The sequence below is a fragment of the Pseudopipra pipra genome, chromosome 1, assembly GCF_036250125.1.
Source record: "Pseudopipra pipra isolate bDixPip1 chromosome 1, bDixPip1.hap1, whole genome shotgun sequence".
Taxonomy (NCBI): Eukaryota; Metazoa; Chordata; class Aves; order Passeriformes; family Pipridae; genus Pseudopipra; species Pseudopipra pipra.
Window position 1 is genome coordinate 28,805,057 of NC_087549.1, and position 19,941 is coordinate 28,824,997.

A 19,941-nucleotide genomic window follows, 5' to 3' on the forward strand; every position below is an offset into this window, starting at 1 on the left:
AATATGTATTTTTTTCTTACTATGAATATTGCCATGGATGCCACTAATAAACCCACATAGAGGCTACGTTTCTTTTAAGGAAGTTTTCAACAGAAGTCATTCTTAACAGACTGATAGTCTGCTATGGCATCTGGTGTGGAACTGAGCATGGATGCATTTTCATCTCTGTCTTTCATTCAAAGAGTAGCAGAACTATGGAGACAAGTGTGTAAGGCCAATACGCTGCTTCTCATTGGTAGCCACCAGTTCAATACTCACAGCAATCAAAGGAGTTGTACATTGTTGCCCTTCTGGAACAAGAAGGAACTGAAGAAAGAACTCTTCTTTTAAACAGCGTTGCTAATAGTGATAATTGTTAATTGATGTTTTCACACTGCAGAGTAAGCTGTATTTTTACTTTGATAATTCCATACATCTTCTTTCTCACATACTGTAGTGGAGGTTACTATTGTGCTTATTTTTGTAAAAAGGAGTTTATCTCAAGTAGATCTCCGCCATGGTCTGACTCACAGAATAACAATTAACCCATGGTTTCCCCTGCAAAGCTGCTCCTTTGCTATTCCACTTCACAGAATCACAGAATTCTGTGATCTGTGATCACTTCTACATTTCCTGCATCAGGAACTATCTTCAAAGGTCACAGCACCTCGAAACCACATTGCAGACAGTGTATCGTTGTTTGTAGACTTGAGCTGCATCAGTTCGTATCTGGATTAAGAGACAAATTTCCTTTACAGCATTTCCTCACTGTGCTGGACCCTCACCAGCTTCCTTTTCCTGGTTTACCTCTTACCTGCTGTGGTTTCTCCAAAATTTCTGCTTAATTTGAAGTAAGTTTCTACTCTTTTGAGGATGCCCTTTCTTTTGGTGGTATTAGATCTCATCAGTGCTGATGACCACAGGGCTGTTTAGCCAGATTACCCAGCTCTTGCTGGCAAGACACTTCTGCAAGTGACATGAATCACAGGTTTGCTTAAACTTCCAGGCCCAGAAGTCATACTAATTTCTTCATGACCATTAAAAACTTCAGTCTTTATCAGCAGGGCTGATCTGAGGCCTTTGCCCCAGAGAACAGGCATGATTTGTATTAGATGACATCATTGCCACAAGTTTATCTCTTGTCATTGGAAGTCTTTCCTGAAGGAAAGGAGACTGCTGGTAAGATACTTTCCAAGTGAGAGTCATAAGCCTGCTCCCAGATAGCTGCTTACTTTGAAGTAAACAAGCAAGTCAACCCACAAGCTGGCTTTCTTCTTGCATTTTTCGGTTATCACATTTGCAAGATATCTACAATTAGCTCAGATTCACCTTAAATATGTGCAAGTAATTGACTGCATACAGAGGGTGCACTTGTCTGCTCCAAACTGATTTGCATGGAAAGGTGCTTCGACCTTCCCAAAAAAGTCTTCCAACAGCACAAGCATTGCAGAGAGCGGTTAACACCAAAGGAAGGCCAATTCCCCCTGCCAGGTTGTAGTTTTAAACATAAAAGCCCTATTTCCCCTCCAAAAAAATGAATGCTAATTGCAGTAAGCCACACACACAACAGCTCCCAAAAGGCAGGAAAAGTACGAACAGGAACTGAGTTCTTCCAAATCACATCCTTTCCATCCAGGGCATTGCAGCAATCCTCACCTAGTACTTTCAGTTCTCATTATTTAATTGCTGGATTTGAGTTTTCATGTTCCTACAAACTGCTCACAGACAGTGCAGTGTTTCCTAAGCCAATAGTCTCAAGAAAAATACCTCAAGATAATGACACAAACTTGAAGGCCCCTCAGAGTTTCCTTTTAAATAGGACCTGAGCATGTGATACTCTGAGAAAAACAACCAGAAAAGGCATCAGTGGCTTCAATAATTAGAATATTGTTTTATTTATTTTGAGATAAGCCCAAAGTTGGTGAATATGCAAAAAAACAAAATCAAAAACAAATAGGCCAAATCTAAGATTAGCTATTCTAGGAAAAAAAAAAATAAAAAAGGTAAAAAAGAATAAGTTTCACCATAGGCTGCCATCCTAAAGGTACAAGAGGATAACTAATTATGTACAAACATACTCAGCTCTCACAGCAATCCAGGCTGGGTGGACACTGCAGAAAAGGTTCTCAGGGTCCTGATGGTCAGTTAGCTGAGCCCTGCCAGCAGAAGGGTCAAAAACATCCTAGGCTGTATGAACAGAAGTACAGCCAGAAGGTTGATGGACATGATTATTCCCATCCTCTCAGTACTCAATGGATCGTATCCAGGGTACTGCATCAATTTTGGTGTGACTTCAGCAGAGGGTCTGCAGGATGCTCAGGGCTCTGGAGCACTTGTCCTGTGAAAAGAAACTGTGACACTGAGGTGGTTCATCCTGGTTAACCTTTGGGAGTGCTTACAACAGCTCTCAACACCTGTGGGAAAGAGACCAAGGAGCTGAGTGAGGCTTTTCACATCAATGAACGGTGGGAGGATGAGAAACTATGAGCAAAAGCTGAAAGCAGAGGGGTTCAGAGAGAAGATAAGGAGATTGTCTCACCATGAGGACAGATGGGCAGGGGTGCAGGTTGCCCAGGGAAGTTGTACTGTCTCCATCCTTGGAGTTTTCCAAGCCTCAAAAGGGCACAGCCCTGAGCAGCCTGGTGTGAGCTCAGAGGTGACTGTACCTGAGCAGGAGGGTGCACTGGAGTCCTCCTGACCTTCCTTCCCCTCCAAATATGCCTATGATCTTGCAATCCTTTATAAATAATTTTTCTATAACATTATTACTTACAAAGACACCAAGTACACAAATATGTGGACCGCAACATTTGATGCCTAGCAACCAGCAGAGCAATTCCTGGAAATCCATATAAAGAGAATTGCAGGGGCTGAACTCTGCACTTATTAGATGCTTTTTGCCGTTGGAATAGCACATTACAGCCAAAGGAAAGTCTAAGAAATTGTTTGACTGCTTTCTGATACAGATGCGACAGGGCTTTGAGGATTAGTCAAGATGAACCTCATTATGTCAGGCCTGTACACACTTTGCCTCAAACAGATTTTTACCTGATCAGCACAAACAGAAAACAAATGAAGTGTCCCGGGACCTTTTGCAGGTCAATACTGAAGTCTATCTTTATGCCATAACTACTCATAATGCTAGTCATTGGGACATAGGTCTTCAGAAAGCACGGGAGCGAAAGGGAGAGAAATCCTCTGTGTTGTTACTTTTCTTCTCACAGAAGAAAAGTAACTTCTTCTCATATCCTCTCTCCATCACATAAACACAGACTAAAGACCTATTGTTCAATTGATTCAGGTGGTGCAATGACAAGGATATCCTAATCAAAGAAGCAATTTTATTGCCTTACCTTCTACAGCCACAAGCACTCTCTGCTCCAAATCCACTTCTTCCTGTAATTCTGTGCTTCTCTGGAGAAAATTTCTGACTGCAGGTGTGCAGAAAGCAAACTAAATTATCCCAACAAGCTTTTTGGATCTTACAGTCTAGGAATTGAGCTGTGTCCATTTGATATAGTAGACTGAAACGAAAGAAAAGAGTATGGGAGAGAACCCTCTGTGGGTTGTGCCTACCTTTCTATTCTGAAAGCCTGTTTAATTATTTGCCCTTACAGTGAAGTGTTCTTAAATGACAAAAATAATTAAATAAAAACAAGACAGTGATCTTTGTGCTAGTAAGGGCATATGAATAATAACACTATGACCTACTGGCAAAGGAGGGGTAGGGGAGGAAGAAAAACACTGGGTACTGGGACTCCCTCTTCATTGGTCATCCCAGAGCATCATGTGGCCACAGCTCCTTTTTAAACATAAGTCCTCATCTCCTGGAGCTCATAATATCCTCCCGTCCTGCATTTCTGTTTGAACCTGTGGAAGACATCTTTCTAGCCTGACAAGATGTGCGACCAGTTTGTGGGCACCTGGAAGTTCGTTTCTAGTGAAAACTTTGAGGACTATATGAAAGAACTGGGTGAGAATTGTTATTTTGATTTGTATCTGGGACAGGGAAAGAATATCAATTTTGAACTTTATTCTTTATTTGCTTTTTCTGGCTATATTGTTTGTCAAGGGAGCTTTAGTCGGACTATTTTGATCAGATGGTCTTTAACTGGAGAACTCAGCTGTTGAATTAGTGGTATTAAATTACTATAAAGTAGAAAAATCTTGATTGAGAGGAATAATTTCAGGTAAACCAAGTCTATGCATGCATGAATTAGCTTTTATCCTTGGACATGCAAATTGGTGTGATGCTGGAAAGCAGCAAGCTTCTCTATGTCTAAAAGCAACACACCCAAACAACTTTACATTGTTACCGGACTGAGACACCAATTAATTGCCATGGCTATTATAGTGAATGAAACTCTGCAGCTGCCTCCAGTGAATATTAACAAAGAAAATTGCATGGATTCATGCAGATACTTGCAAAGATTTGATGTCTAACACTTTCTTTAAAGGCGTAAGCTTCTTGCTTAAATTTAAAATTGCGCTTTAAAAGTCTTCGACATTCTGTTAGTGTGGAAGAAGCATGGGGTAACCTGCACTGATTCAATTAGTACATGGTAAAAAGCTGGGAGTTTTTTGCAGATTAGGGGTAAAATACTCACTGTGACTTATGCAGCACCCAAAAGCTTTCAGAGAGTGAGACTCCTGCACTCTTAATCTTTACTCCAGATTTTACTCAGGACGTAACCATTGCCAGCTATTTCTTAATCATTTCCTTATATTCAGCCTAGCCACTGATAAATCTAAACAGTGCTTGCTTTTTTCCCCCCTTGTTTGTTTGTTTCATTGCTTTCAAGGCTTAGAAACTGTAGTATATTTCTACTTATTTATGTTTAGATACGTTTAGCGTACAAGTTAGAGTACAAGCTATCTCAGATGTTCTGAACAAGTCCATGTGCAAAAATCCAACATTTAAATCTTGTGTCAGTGTTCACACTATTTTCACAATGTAGAAATTCCTTACATCAACTCTCTATATAGAGTAGAGAATCTCCTTACATCAACCCACCCAACTTGGTTTATAGCAGTTCCAAGCTATTGAGATGTTACAAAGGAACATCTGCAACATAGAATTATTAAAATTCATAAAGCAATAAGGGGAAACAGCACTGAAGAGTTTTGATCTTTTTTTTTTTTTTTGCAACACATAAGAGAAAAACATTGAGCAGAGATAAAAATTTCTGTCTTATTTATAGGTGTGGGGTTTGCTACCAGGAAGATGGCTGGTGTGGCCAAGCCCAATGTAACTATCAGCATCAGTGGTGATGTGATAACCATCAAAACAGAAAGTACTTTCAAAAATACAGAGGTCTCTTTCAGGCTGGGTGAAGAGTTTGATGAGACCACAGCAGATGACAGAAAAACAAAGGTGAGTTCAAAAATGCCACTTTGCAAATACATCTCTGAAATGGGATGTGGGTGCAGGAGGGCAGAGCTGTGATTTTGATATCCAGTGTAGAAATGCTGCCTTCATAGGTAAGACTGTTATGAATGCTTGTACTCAGTGCCATTGGGACATGGAGATAGTCTTCTCTTCAGCCCAGAGCAGCCTGATGAAACAGCCACACTTTGTTTTTTCCTTTGGCAGAATGTCATAACCCTAGACAACGGCGTACTGAACCAGGTGCAGAAGTGGGATGGAAAAGAGACCATCATAAAGAGAAAAGTGGTGGATGGAAACCTGGTGGTGGTGCGTTCATTTTTGTTACCTAATCACTGAATTCAGCATGCAGAATTCATGTTTGGCTGATATATGAGTTTGGATTCAAAAGGAAAGGGAAAAGAATCATAAAGGGCTCTGTGCACTTGGTAAGAAGTCTCTCTGAATGAGTCTGGAGTGTGGGTTAGAACCAAAATGCTGTTAAACTTATGGAATGGTATGGAGGTGCCCCTCTCCATTCATAGCAAGACATAGTTAGGAAAGTGTAGGGAGAAAAAAACCCAACATCCCTATGAGGGAAATTTTTATTTTCATATATTGGAATCTCTAAGTCCTGGACAGTACAGAGGAAGCATTAGCAACATCCATGTTAAGTGCATCCACTGTAAGAACTCTCCAGTTCGTCTTCAGCAGAGCCTGAACAGCAATCTGTGGGAACCATCTCATGCATCATCAACAACTGTGTCAATAATAGGATGTTTGAGCTAAAAAGGAAACCTGTGTCCAAGCTCTGTTGGTTGGTTTTATCTGGTCAGAGACTGTTGTGCTTGCCTTGGTGCCAATAAGGCCCACCTACACTCCAGGGCTTCCCAGCACAGCTTTCCAGTTTTAGGAAATACGCTTTGAAGAATCTGGGAGAGGACTAAAACTGTGTTCATTTTTGGCAGCTGAGATTCCTACATGCTGCAAAATGATACACATACATGAAATTCCCAGAGAGTTCTGCCCTCCCCTAGGGAAAAATAATATGTTCATAAATTTAATATTTAAATTTCTTTGGATAGAGACCAGAGGAGAAGAAACAGAAATAGTTTTTAATAACAACATTATTAAGAAAGACTGAATAAAACAGAGTTTGATCTAACAGAAAAACAGATGAAGACAGAGCCTAACATGCAGAGGCTGACACCAACAGCTGCAAGTCTGAAAGCTCTGTGTGTGTGCATGCGTTATACACACGTGTGAAGAAGACAAGCCACAGCTGCAAAAGATGAAAGGACAAAAGGCTAATTCCCAGGTCCAGAGTCCAGTCACCCTCCATAGAAATCCTAGGAGCCTTTTTTAGAGATTTTTAAAAGACTAGAACTCTCCTGGAGGTCGCTGAAGTAGTCCTTTAATGTTCTTTCAGTCTTGTGCTTGTATTTAGACTTCTGTTTCTGAAGATCTCAAAACTGAGTTTCACTGTTTTGACAATTGGTATTCGAGGAGGAGAAATGCAAATTTTTCTTACACTGATTCCCAATGACAAGTACTTCTCTACTTTCTGACTAACAAACATTTAGTGAGAATTAAAAGCTGATTGAATTTACCTTTCTTTCCAGGAATGCACCATGAATAATGTTTCCTGCAAAAGAGTTTATGAAAAAGCATGAAGAAGTCACCTTCACACAGGATTAATGCTTGAAGCTGGAGAAAAACAACTTAACCAAAGGAGAAAAACTCCATAAATCTGTTTTAAAGAGAACTGTACTTTTTTCAGATATATCCCAAAACAGTTACATGCCGCTGGTCTAATTTGTTGTGCCTATTCAATAAAATATTCTGCTTTCTACAACTTGTACTTGTGTTGGCGTTTGTCAGAAAGGGGCTTTGGGGGGCATGTAATGTGAGAAAGGGTACTGTGCTGGAAAGAATTGTGTGAAAGGCAGTACCACACAGTAAATGTGACCCATCTCACCACAGAAAGAGGATTAGAGTCAATCTAGTGAGTGGCACTTGTGTGATAGTGACAGATGTAGACCTGGACACAGAAACATCATCTGCTGAGTGCTGCATGTAGCCTACCCACTGCAAGGAGTTTGTGCACAGCCAGGGGAATAAAGCGGCTGCTCTTGGTTTCAAGCAAAAGTTGTTCCTGGAGCAGGGAGAAGGACGACCTGTGGGTGCTTGTGGATGCTGTGGATGACCAGTGTTGGCTTCCTCTGTGTAGAAATGCAGAAAATTTTAAACCTGGGGACAATCTGAAGTGGCTTGATCTTGTCTTCTCCCCCCTCAAGAGTGAAATTATAGCTGCTGTAGATTTCATCTGTGATTATTTTTTTAATATGCTTTTCTTTAACATCTTATTTTGTCCTGTATTAGACAAAAAGCCTTGAATTAAGAATCATAGCTTCAAAAGTACTCTCAGGTTTACTAAAAGCCTGTACAAGTTTGCTAGTGCTACAACCTCCTTTATTACCTACATGCATTTTCTACTAGCTGATTAGGTTTGATCAGTCTTGGGAACATGAGCCTCTCTAGATGTAAAGCCCTTTGGACACCATGTTTTCAACTCTGCTTATTTTCAAACTACCTTCTTCTAATGCTCATAGGCCTGGTCTCCTATTTCAAAACTTTGCACCCACAGAAGCTATGATTTCTACACCTGGGAGGACTCAAACTGAGAACAAAAATAATGAGAGTTCTAGGGAAAACCTGAACAATAAATCTCAAAATATGTGCATTAACCACTAAATGGGGAAATGACCGTATCTCAAGCTTTGCGATTAGGATCTGTGAACTAAATTCCTCATATTCCTGACATTCCTGAGGTCAGCTCTCAGAGGCGACCATGCAGCAGAGACTTCATGTACACTTGAACTTTCCTCTGCATGACTCAGACTGTTCTTGAGTTTTTGCACTGCTTATACAACTAAAGAGGGAAAAAGGACTTCTATACTCTGCATGAGCTGAGGAGTAGTTTAAGAGCAGTTCCAAAAGGCTATCAGTAAATCCTGAAGGAAATGTTGAAAGAGCCATGAACGAACAGCTCCTCTGTTTTAACTTTGGTTTCATTGCTTGTGAAGCCTCATCAACCTAAAGAACAGCAGTTGCAGATTAGTGGTAGAAAATCTGCATGGGAGAGATGATTATAAGAAGCAGAAACATTGACTTAAATAGGCTACATATAGACATTAAATAACAGCCCATAACTAAATAAATCCCATTGTCCACAGATTTGGAAATACTGTATTTCAGAGGTCAAATTTCCAGTATTCATATAGCAGCCTTTATTTTCTAGAAATCTTACATTCTCAATACAGCCAACAGTTACAAGTGGAACATTCACAGCTTAATATTTCAGAGGCAGGTAATCTCTTCTGAAATCATCACCATTTATTTTTGTACCTGGTGAGTGAATTCAAACTTTGTGAATGAATCAAGCCGCTTAAAACTTCAATTCTTGGAAATTTCAATAAAGTGACATTCTGTTTATAAATTTTAACAGGGACAGAGGAGATTTTTGCCCCTAAGCATGTTCAATCACTACTACAGGTTACTGAGATGACAAGAGAGAAAGGGGACTCACACCCACAGATTTTTAGCAGCTCATGAAAAAGACGAAGCAAGGCTTATTCTGAGCATTGACCTTTCTGTCACTTTTATGTTTTTCTTTTAACTCTTTGTTTCCACTAGAAAGAACTTGAAGGACTTTTGCATCCTGGCCACTGAAGCACCATATGCACAGTGCAGTCTGGACTCATTCCCTTGGCCCCAGATGTCCTGGTCTTGTAGGATGCTCCAGCTAAGGAAATAAGAAACTATTTGCACTCTCCAATGCAGCTTTTGGGAAGAGGCAGGCTGCTGGCACCATGTTCGGAGTTGATCCTTCAGCTCCATAGAGTCAGTGTTAAAACATCCTTGGTGCCCTCATAGCAAGTCCTTCTTTGACCTCTGTTCTCCCCTTTTATTTTGGTTTTCTTCATTGCTGTCCTGGGAATTTAATTTAGACTATTTTTGGCACTGACTTTGCCCAGATCATATTTCCTTTAAAGAAACTGAGATAAATTTACTTTCTATATTTCTTTAAATAGTACCTTTATTTCTAAATAATCTCTGAATTTTTAGTTCACTATTTTTATCAAGCTTTACCTTTGTCTCTAGTGCTGCTTCACAATCTCCAAGTTCAATTATTTCAAATCCTGTTTTACTCCAACTATGAGCAAAAAATAGAATTAAAGTTCCACCTTATCATATGTACTTACAATTTTTGAAAATTTTTTCCCTTTACACTTGAAGAAAAGGTTGGTTTCCACAACTGTTTCGACTGAGTTAGAATTCCCTGCTCTTGTTCTTTCCAAACTGCAAGTCCTTTAAATGAAAGTACTGATTTTTCTTAGTGACAAAGAGATAGATGGTAGCAATGTCAACATTGTTTGAGACTGCTTAAGACTGGGGTTTTGTCTACATAAATAATTCTCTGTCACTTTTGTTCTTAAGATTACTGGTACTGCAGTGTAGCTGTTCTATTCTGACTAATTTGCTCTTATTGAATTTCTTTGGGCCTGATTTTACAACATCCCAATCATCTTTTATTTCCCAAAGGTATCAGCCTTGTCTTGTAAAGTGTCTTTATGTGGATAAAGCAATTAAATGAAAGAACAAAGAATGCCTGAGGAGCAATGGTAGAATATTTTCATATTGTTTCTTTAGAAATAATAGATAGTTTCACTTAGGAGGAGCTTTCTCATTTCCAGAGACTGGATAAAAGAGCTAGCTATTCTGTACACAAAATGTGATATAATGCAACTCTGTTTTAGAACAGGTCTGTGTGGACAACACCTTCAAATTTACATATTATATTTATTTATGTATTACAGATATAACATCTGCTTCCTACTTTTTTACCTTGTTTTCATTTTCAATCACTCTAGACATTCCCTCACTGCACTGCAGTTTCATTAGACCTGTGCAGCAGTGCAAAGTTTTGCTCAGCTTACACTATTGATGTTATGATTGATGGGATAAAACCATTTTGCATATACAACCAAAAATTTGTGGCTTAAGACCTTCTTATTTCCCCACAACCACAATATAATCCAAAGACTACAATAGTTTCATTTCTCAGACTGTATTATTTATCTGTTTCAGTGTGTTCCCTTTCTTGCTTATGACGGTTTTCAAGACAAGACCCAGACCTCACCCTCCTTGGCCCACCAGTAGCTCCATCTCACTCTTTCAACCCTAAATACAAGAAATTTGGTCCCGCAACCTATAATCCCAGCGTCTCTCCATCCTGACAATGTAGAGCTGAAGAGTGGCCATAATCCAGAAAGAGTAATCATACAAAAAAAGACAAACAGGTAACTATTGTTTACCCAAGTCAGAAAAAAGTCTCTAATCTTTACATGTACCAAGTAATAATTTTCTCCAGGAAGATGGTTTAGGAAGAGGAAGGACAGAATTACACCTGATGTGGTCTTGCACTAAGTAGTTTCAGATAGTTTGGGGTGTCTTGGATTACAATGCTTTAAATTCCTGACTGTCAAATATGCATATCTTTTATGGATTTGTTCTTTGTGTTTGATTTTTACTAACCGCAAGACAATAGTTCTAAATGTGGATTAAAAAAAAAAAAAGTTTTGAATGCTCAAAACTCAAATTATTCAATCTTTCAATTTTGGCTTGGCAGAAAAGGTTCTGGGGGTCCTAGTGGACCAAGCTGAATATGAAGCAGGAACAAGCCCTGGCAGCAATGACAGTGAGCAATATCCTGGGCTGCATTAGGAGTGTTGCAGGTTGAGGGAGATAATCCTTCCCCTCTACTCAGCACTGATTAGGCCACAGCTGGAATGCTGGGTCCGGTTCAGGGCTCCCCAGTACAAGGAAGACATGGACCCAAGGAGCCTGTGGAGTCTCTCCATGGCAGCAGGGAACATTGAGGAAATCTGACAGTAGTAGGACACACTTGAATGCAATGCCTTATATGACTGTGCTGATTTAAATCTTCCCTTAACTCTGTGACAGACCAACTATCCATGTGCATAAAGACAAAAAGAGAGCAGTATATTCCCTCCTCCCAGGTCAGCAAATCTGCTTGCCTCTCACCAAAGGACCTTGGAACTAGGAATAAGCACTTTAAAGACCTAGCCCTTTTTCATACCATCCATCTGTGAAGTACAAGAGCTGATCTCCACTGATACACTGATCTTCTGGATATGCCCAGTTGCAGAAGAAGGGAGCCAGTGAAGATTGGCTGCCTCTTCTTCTTGTGATGCTGCCTGGGATATGTGGAGGGAAGAACCCACAGCTTCAGATCATTTATCTGATGAAGAAAAGCAGCATAATTTAGTTCTGCCTTTAAATGGTAAAACCCACAGACCCTTTCTAGGATGGATCATGAAAGTCAAGGAACCCCACAAACCACTTTTTACATCAACTTCATAACATTTCCTTCCCAAAATCCACATGGCTTTGATTTATCTTACTAGCACAGAAGTGACAACAGTGGTAACAGTCTCTACAGCTTCCTGAGGAGGGGAAGTGAAGTGTGAGGTGCTGATCTCTTCTCCCTGATATCCAGTGATAGGATGAATGGGAATAGTTCAAACCTGTGTCAAGTGTGGTTCAGATTTGTCATTAGGAAGCATTTCTTTAGTGAGAGAGTAGTCAAACACTGAACAGACTTTCTAGAGAGGTGGTCAAACTCCAGGCCTGTCTGTGTGTAAGAGGCATTTGGACAATACCCTTAACAAAACGCTTTAACTTTTGGTCAGCCCTTGATTGTCTGGGCAGTTGGATGAGATGATCATTACAGATTTCTATCCTATATGGTGATAGCATGGCAATAATACTGGGAGGACACTCAGAGCTGGATGTCATAAGGATGCAGTGCTCCTGTACTTGTACTTGCTGCTGGCACCCCTACTGCAGTGTCTCCTGACTGCTCTGTGGGTGCAATGGTAATGTCCCGTCCCCATCCCCACGTGCCTTCAGTGTCCTGATGTATTCAGTGGAGGAAACAGAGGCAGACGTCACCCGGAGCCTTGGTACTGGCACGACTGCCTTGGACAAGGTGCACATTGTCTTGCCCGGGCACTGCCTCTCCTATTGGCCCCTCCTGACTTCCACAGGGACTGGACCTCTTTAAAAGGAGGCCAGCGAGATCTGAATTGGGCACACAATCTCTCTGGCTCCCACCAAGAGCTGTTGTGGCCACTGCCTCTCTCTGCAGGACCAACACCTCACAAAGGCTGTACAATGTGTAACCGATTTGTGGGAACCTGGAAACTTGTTTCCAGTGAGAATTTTGATGACTATATGAAAGAATTGGGTAAGAAATGTTCTTTCTTTTTTTTTTTTCCTCAGTAGGTTTCCTTTGGGAGTGCTTTGCCCATAGATGTGCCTTCTTCCTGGCCACAAAAACACTTTAATTACTTTTCTAGTATAATTTAATTTTTCCTTTAGCATCTAAAATGGAAAAGGTAGGTGATGAATTACTATAATAAATTGACTTCTATCTAACTGAACTGATATAATTTGTTTTTCTGTCATGAGATGCAGATTTTTTATGTTCCTCTTGATTGCACTGTTAAACTCATGCCTTGTGATAATTTACAACATATAATGGAGCTGATATCTCATGACACTTCAGTTTCAGACATCTAAATCCTATGAATGAATCTATCTGTTACTGAAGAACGCCAGGAATGCAACAAATTAGGCATTGTTTTTCATTTTAATGCTGGCTTCATTCCTATATAGCAAGTGCAGAGACAGTTAGCTGTTGCATTGCTATTACTATATAAATGATTCACTGAGACACTGATTCCCTTTATTTGAAATGTTAGATTGAATAACAAAAGAATTGCAGTTAATTAGTTAACCAGAGTGAATGTGGGATGAAAGTCTAGCTACAGATATTTTTTCTGAACGTTTCAATGGAATTGTTTAGTATAGAATAATTACTGCAAACAGTGTTACACTTTGAGGATAACTTTATACCCTTTTATACAAATTTTTTTTCTGAGCACAGCGTAGCATTAACAAAGGCACTAACTACAGCTATCCCCTTTCTGCTTTTATAAAACAGTGATACACTGCCAGTGGCCTTCATTCCTACTTGCCCCAGACTTCACAACATGTAGCAAATGAACTGGACTGGAAAGCACTAGGCAATACAAATGGCTTCTGACATGGGATTTCCCTGAAGCTCTTTGCAGCTCTTCACTCTTATACCTTGACATTTTTTTATATTTCATACTTGTACTTCTCACTGAGGTTTAGATGTAAGGATCCTTAAGGGGTGTTAATAGCAACCTAGGAATTGCCCAGTCTTCAGTATGATTTACTGAACAAGCACCAGCGTATTGACAGTTCAGTATCCAGTTTCTTCCATGCAGCTGTCAACAAAAGCGCAAATTCTTAGGTTTATCAAAAAAAATTTTTAGAAGGATTCTTACAAGATTTTATGAGAAACAGACCAATTGAGAAACAGACCATTTCTCTGAATTTTTCTGTCTATTCTGTCTTTACACAAATTCACACAGATTTGTAAACAACTATGTTTCTTCTTAGTTAAATGTGCCCAGGTGTATAACCACATAAATCTTGACTTCCTACTGAAGGTGCACTCTATCAGCTGGGGCTGCCTCAGCCTCTGAGTACTGAGGTTCCCATTCCTACTTCCACATCTGAAGAATTAGCATCTCATCTAAATCAGGCATTAAAGTATTCAAGAAGAAATTGTTTCTTATTCTTCCACTGAAGATTCATGAGAGGATACTGAATTTCTTGCTTTCTAGAATGTAATAGTTTTGTTTCTGATTTCTAGGAGTGGGCTTAGCTACCCGGAAACTAGGCGGCCTGGCAAGGCCTGATGTGATCATCAGTATGAAAGGAGACATAATAACCATCAGAACTGAAAGCACATTTAAAAATACAACAATCTCTTTCAAACTGGGCCAGCAGTTTGATGAAACAACAGCAGATGACCGGAAAGTCAAGGTAAGGGGGCTGATAATCTCTGAGTGGTCTGGACATCTCCTAGAAGAACACCAAGAGGAACTTTCCCTACCCTCTTAGTGCGCTATAAGTTTTCCAAACTATTCACAGAAAGCACTGAAAGAAGAAACAGTATGGTGCTGAATCTAATGTTATTAAGTGTGTCATTAGTCATTACCAAGAGCGCGTATCTTGCCAAATCTGAAGTGAATTGCTACTTTAACCTCCAAAGCTCAGACTACAGTTTGAAACTCTTCTCTTGGCCTTTGCAGAGTGTCATAAACTTGGAGAAAGGTTCATTGGTGCAAGTGCAGAAGTGGAATGGCAAAGAGACCACGATAAAGAGAAGACTGGTTGATGGGAAAATGGTAGTGGTAAGTTCATGTTCCCTGTATGCTGATAAAGATCAGAAGATGCAGCCTTCAGGTTGTTTCTGTCTAAAAAGAGTATCAATTTAGGCTTATCAAGGAAGCAGAAAGAGTAAGCCAAGCTTAGAAAACAAGCTGGAAAGAAATAAATATTGTTCCATACAGCAAGTTATTGTTAAAGTGACTAAAGTTGCAGAGTTGACATAAATTGACAGCATTCTTACTGCTCTCAATATTATTATTCTTAAAACTAATGAGGTTTTGAAATAGCAGAAACTTGTGAAATATGAAAAACAGTTTACAAGCTGGGTAGTGCTGTCCCTGGAATGGCTCTTTTCCCTATAATTGGAATAGAGCCTGTCCAACCTTAGAAAACTGTTTTTGCACCTTTTCACACATCTGTTTCCACTAAAGCCCATCAATTCACACACTTTTGTTTGCTGTTGAACATGAGAATGCCGAGTGAACTAAGCAGGTTCTTGAGGTGTAGTGTGTGAAAGCCATCAGCTCTGTGTCCCTGCAGCAGAGATTGGCAGATCTCGGTAGGCACTCTGAAATACCAACTGCTGTGAGGGAACCGTGTCTTTCCCTGGGGAAGGGTAATGCTGGCTGTTTCTCATCCTGCATTAGATGCTCCTTTCTCTAGCAGCCATGTGGAAGACATGGATTGGCCAAGCCAGGGTGATAAAACATTTTAGGGACCCTAGGTGTCAGGGTCACTAGTAAAATTAATATTTCATTTTTGAATGAAATAAAGTACTTTGTTCATTAAAGTTTTTAAAGAGTGGAGTCAAACTTATTTTCGAGATCTGCCTGAAGTCAGCAGCGTTACACCTTTACATATTAGCTTGTTCTGACTATGTTTTTTCATAAGCTCTCTTACTTAGAATCATATAATGGTTTGAGTTGGAAGGAACTTTAGAGATCCTCTAGTTCCAACCCGCTGCCATGAACAGGGACACCTTCCACTAGATCAGGTTGCTCAAACTCCTGTCCAACCTGGCCTTGAACACTTCCAGAGATGGGGCATCCAGAACTTCTCTGAGCAACCTGTTCCAGTGCCTCACCATCCTCCCAAAATTAATTTCTTCCTTATATTCAATCTAATCCTACCCTCTTCCACTTTAGGGCCATTCCCCCTTGTCCTGTCACTAATGCCCCTATAAAAAGTCCGTCTCTACCTCTCTTGTAGCCTCCCTTTAGGTAGGGTGATTTGCTTTTACATCTCTTCATGGCTGCATTTCTGTGCAAGTTTTTTCTAATCATTAAACCATCTTCATAGAGCAGAGGGATAGGGTTCCTCTTCTGTCAGTGTCCTGCTGTCTACCCCTTGCCTCATCAGGTTTGTGGAGGAGGCTTCATCATTTGCAGACCAATGAGGTATTTTTTCAACATCCCGTTGCCTTTGTCACAGGCATCCTGTGGCTGTGAGTCACCAGCAGCCACTGAAGGCCATGGGGTGAGAGGGTCAAGAGAAATATTTTGTGACTCAGAAGGGCAAAGTTTTTAGGCCAGAAGCCTGACCTCTGAAATACTCAGGCTGCTTCTGCTTCCACACAAAAAAGAACCCCCAACTTTGTAAATTTGAAAGCGTTCGTGGGCCATGCTATAATCATCAGGTGGGGCTAATATTTCTGTCAAGCCAGCAATAATACCAGAGAAGATAAATTTGTTTGTGGAAGATGACCCTAATTTTGCAATCTTTTTGTCATTATATGACGCTTAATGAAGTCTAAAGCTGTTAAAATAGAAGGAACTCCATTTGCAATATAGCTTTGCTGTTTGCTCCGAAAATTCTGTAAATATGTAAAGAGGCAAAATGTGGCATCTGGATTTTCACTGACTTCAGATGTTACTGCACCAGACACACCTGGTGTCAGCAAAAGCCTTATATTAATCTCTTCCTTTGTGCCTTAGGAATGTGCCATGAAAGGAGTTGTCTGCACTAGAGTCTATGAAAGAGTGTGAAGAAGTTCTTTCTCTGCACTGGACTGGGACTGGCTCTTAAAATTCAGCTTAGTTCGGTGACTGAAACCTCATGCACTGTGTTTCTTTATTTTCTTATTACCTTATTTCCTTGTATTGGGAAAATGTCTACACTATAATTTGATATTTCAGAGCCATAGTGTAACTAATCCAAAATATTGTGGTGATCCAATAAAAGCTTCTCAACACAGAAAATAGAGTGTTTGGCTCCAGATGAGTGATTTAAGTTTTCATTCTTGAATGGCGCTGTCTTTTCTGTTGATCCTTTCTGTGTAAATGGTCAGATGATTTCTGAGTAAAATAATGAAACACAAGTAATCCGTAACTGAGAGAGAGCTAACACTGCTTCCTTGATATGTGTAAAAAATATCATCTCATGTGCTCAATATTCCTTTCCTGCAAAAGATTTTATTGCTGAATAGCTCCAATAGGGAAATTATCTTCACCAGCACAATTTTTGACATTTTGTATGATTTATTGTTTTAGCCTTATGATTTTAGCATATCATTGTTTCATACTCATCCCAAAAAGTTTATACTTCTTTCAGTACCATTTTTTGTATCCTGATATTTATTTGGAAGAAAACAGCTACTGGAGGAAAAAAAAAATTGAAATATATTCCATGTTTGTCTGCCAAAAGAGCAAATAAACCTGTGAAACAGTGTGGAGCAGGTGTGAATGGATTCCAGAAGTCTTAAGCCTAGAGGGCTTCATTTTGAAAAGTGTTCAGCAAACCAGGCTATTTTCAATACACCACTTAAGTGTATGCTTAATATTTAGCACACACAACTGTTGCATTGGGTAGAGGTTGCTATCAAGCCTGCTGAGTAGCTAAGCTGTTCATTCCTCCCATTGCACTTACTCTGCCTTTATCTAAGAAAAAGACAATAAAAAACAAATCTAGGCTTCTGGAAATCTATTTAACAAAAAAAGCACTGTAGGAGCTTATTAATTTTTGCCTCCATTAGCCAGTGTTTACCACAACACTCACGCTAACCACGCAGAGTATTTCATTCCCTGTCATTGCCTCCATGCCATCACACAGGGCTGTCCCTGCCTCCTCTGTGAGGTTAAAGCAACTGTGAGAGGTGTGTGTGTTTATTTTGGCTCATTAGGAGCTGCAGATCTGATATGAACCTTTGCCTACTGGGTTTACAGGCAAAAACACAAATTCTCGAAGTCAAGACAGATCCTGAACGTCAGAATCTAAATTGGTTTGGCCAAGCAGAGAGTGAAGAGATGGATATCATATGTGAATGTGAGATATAAAGGTCACCTTTCTTCTCTACCCACTACTGGAAAAGCTAGAGCCTGGGCCCAGCTTTGGATACATTTTTATTTAGGTGCAAACTAACTGCAGGCAGCTGCCAGAAGGCAAATGGATGAATCCTAGAAAAATGAGCTATGAGAGAAGGCTGTGAGATTTCTTGACAGTAGTTTTAAGGAAGAGTTTATCCTGGTCTCTAACATAGATGGAGGGATAAATCCCCCATATTGAACCTTACCATTAAAACTCACCTCTGTGAATGTTGGAGTTTCAGTGACTCCAAGTCCTCAGTGATTGTAACAAGGAATGGAGGCAGAATGATACTCCTTGTATCATCTTTTGCAAACAGATTTAATAATGTATTTTAGGTGAAGATCATCCACCAGGCTTTCATAACAGTGTGAACCCTTTTACATGTGACCCTCCAGATTATTCTCCTAGTCTTTTAACAGAGAATCAAAGACACATTTCTTACAGCTCAGAATCTGCCTGAAACTGACTTGTGAATCTGGATTTTTGCTCTGCACCTCCTTCGTTCCCTCCCCTTTAAGTGCAACAAGGTCCCAGAGAGGCTGCTGGAGCCGCTTGCCCCAGCCTGGCTCTGGGAGGGTGGAACTTGTCCAGAACCTTTTGAGCAGAGCTTGTCTCCCACCCCTGAGTCATAAGCAAAGGAGAAGATATAGTTCTGTAAACAAGATCTGTATTTCCTTTGCTTTTGCCGATGTAACCTGCAAATGCTTCTTTGAGCTTAAATGAAAATTTTCCTCTCCAATAAAATATTCGTTTTCAGTTTTTTATTTCCTTGAGCAAAGGAAATAAATATTCATTTCAGTACAAACTGTAGTTTTTCCAGATCTGGAAACAGCAACAGAATAAAAGAAAAGGACTGCTCACCTAGCCTTCATTTATTTAGCTACTGTCATTTCCTTTCCTGTGACATAACCCACCTCCCTCTTCTTTTCCTTAAGAAAATTTTAGTTGCATTTATTTTTCCAGAGATTTGGCATTAAAATAACAACAGTTTTGGGTTTTTAAGTTCCTAAATAAATGCAGATACGCTGTTTAGGAGCCTAGTATTTGGCACTTTCACTCTATACAAAGGTCACTTAAAAATGTCTTGAGAGCTGGAGACCTTCCAAAACAGGAAAAGTGCAACAGAACTGATAGTGTTGAAGACAAAAACAATAAGGCAGGTGGTACAAGTCAGCACAGAAATGGAGAGCTTTGGGGTACTGCTGTCTGTAAAGCAATATTAGGGATCTCCGTGAGAATTTGGGGGGAATACAAATTTTGCAGTCTCAAGGTCTTTTTTATGTCTTATTGTAAATGATTTTTTCTTCTTTCCCAGACTTTTTACGTGGGTTAGATACTTCTGGAATGAATATCTAGGTTGAGGTACAATGTCTGTGTCTCGAACTGTGCTTTCAAATCAACAAACAAGTCCATTTGCCATTTCCCTGACTTGAGTATGCACTTAACCTAGAAATATCAGTAAACTGATGCTGATGTATAAACAGCATTATTTAAGGCAATCAACTTGATCTAGCACCCATCCCAAGCAGTGAAATCCCAGCTGATTTCAGAGTACCCCAGTCACACTCCTCTCCCATCAGACACTCTTTCTGCAAGTGCTGTAAGGCTCTGTCACACCTCATTTCACCTGCATCTCCCAACGCAGTGGGAAATGCCTGCAGGGGTATTCCTCCTTCAGTTGCTACAGCCCAGACATCGTTGCCTGCCTCTGCCCTCTCTGACATCTCCCAGGGAAGGAGAAACAAGCTGCCTTGGCAAGAGTCTGCCTCAGCCCCAGCGCTCCCATGAGGAGCACTGACATCAAATAAAAGCTGCATCTGGACTCCATGTAACAAAGTGATTTCCTTGGACTGGGCAAAGTATGGCAAAACATCACCTGGTAATGTATAGGTAAACTTGGGATACCCATACCGTAGTCTTTTCCACATGGAAAGGAGCTG

General features: G+C 40.1%; 2 protein-coding genes and 1 long non-coding RNA gene across 3 annotated transcripts; 2 read left to right on the top strand and 1 right to left on the bottom strand.

Annotated features, from left to right (window-relative positions):
• Window positions 1–1,850: 1,850 nt before the first annotated feature.
• LOC135411855 (uncharacterized) lies at window positions 1,851–3,698 on the bottom strand. The gene is made up of 2 exons (XR_010429350.1): window positions 3,333–3,698; window positions 1,851–2,393 (listed from the first exon to the last, which is right to left on the bottom strand). It is a non-coding gene; the product is annotated as an uncharacterized LOC135411855 (long non-coding RNA).
• An 88-nt stretch (window positions 3,699–3,786) lies between these two features.
• LOC135411853 (fatty acid-binding protein, adipocyte) lies at window positions 3,787–7,199 on the top strand. Its single transcript, XM_064649972.1, has 4 exons — window positions 3,787–3,952; window positions 5,181–5,353; window positions 5,573–5,674; window positions 6,967–7,199. The coding sequence occupies exons 1-4, from the start codon at window positions 3,880–3,882 to the stop codon at window positions 7,015–7,017; spliced, it is 399 nt and encodes a 132-aa protein (XP_064506042.1). The 5' UTR covers window positions 3,787–3,879; the 3' UTR covers window positions 7,018–7,199.
• Window positions 7,200–12,508: 5,309 nt separating this feature from the next.
• On the top strand, window positions 12,509–16,898 carry LOC135411861 (myelin P2 protein-like). Its single transcript, XM_064649991.1, has 4 exons — window positions 12,509–12,677; window positions 14,178–14,350; window positions 14,620–14,721; window positions 16,633–16,898. Exons 1-4 carry the CDS (start codon window positions 12,605–12,607, stop codon window positions 16,681–16,683), a joined length of 399 nt encoding a protein of 132 aa, XP_064506061.1. The 5' UTR covers window positions 12,509–12,604; the 3' UTR covers window positions 16,684–16,898.
• Window positions 16,899–19,941: the final 3,043 nt, after the last annotated feature.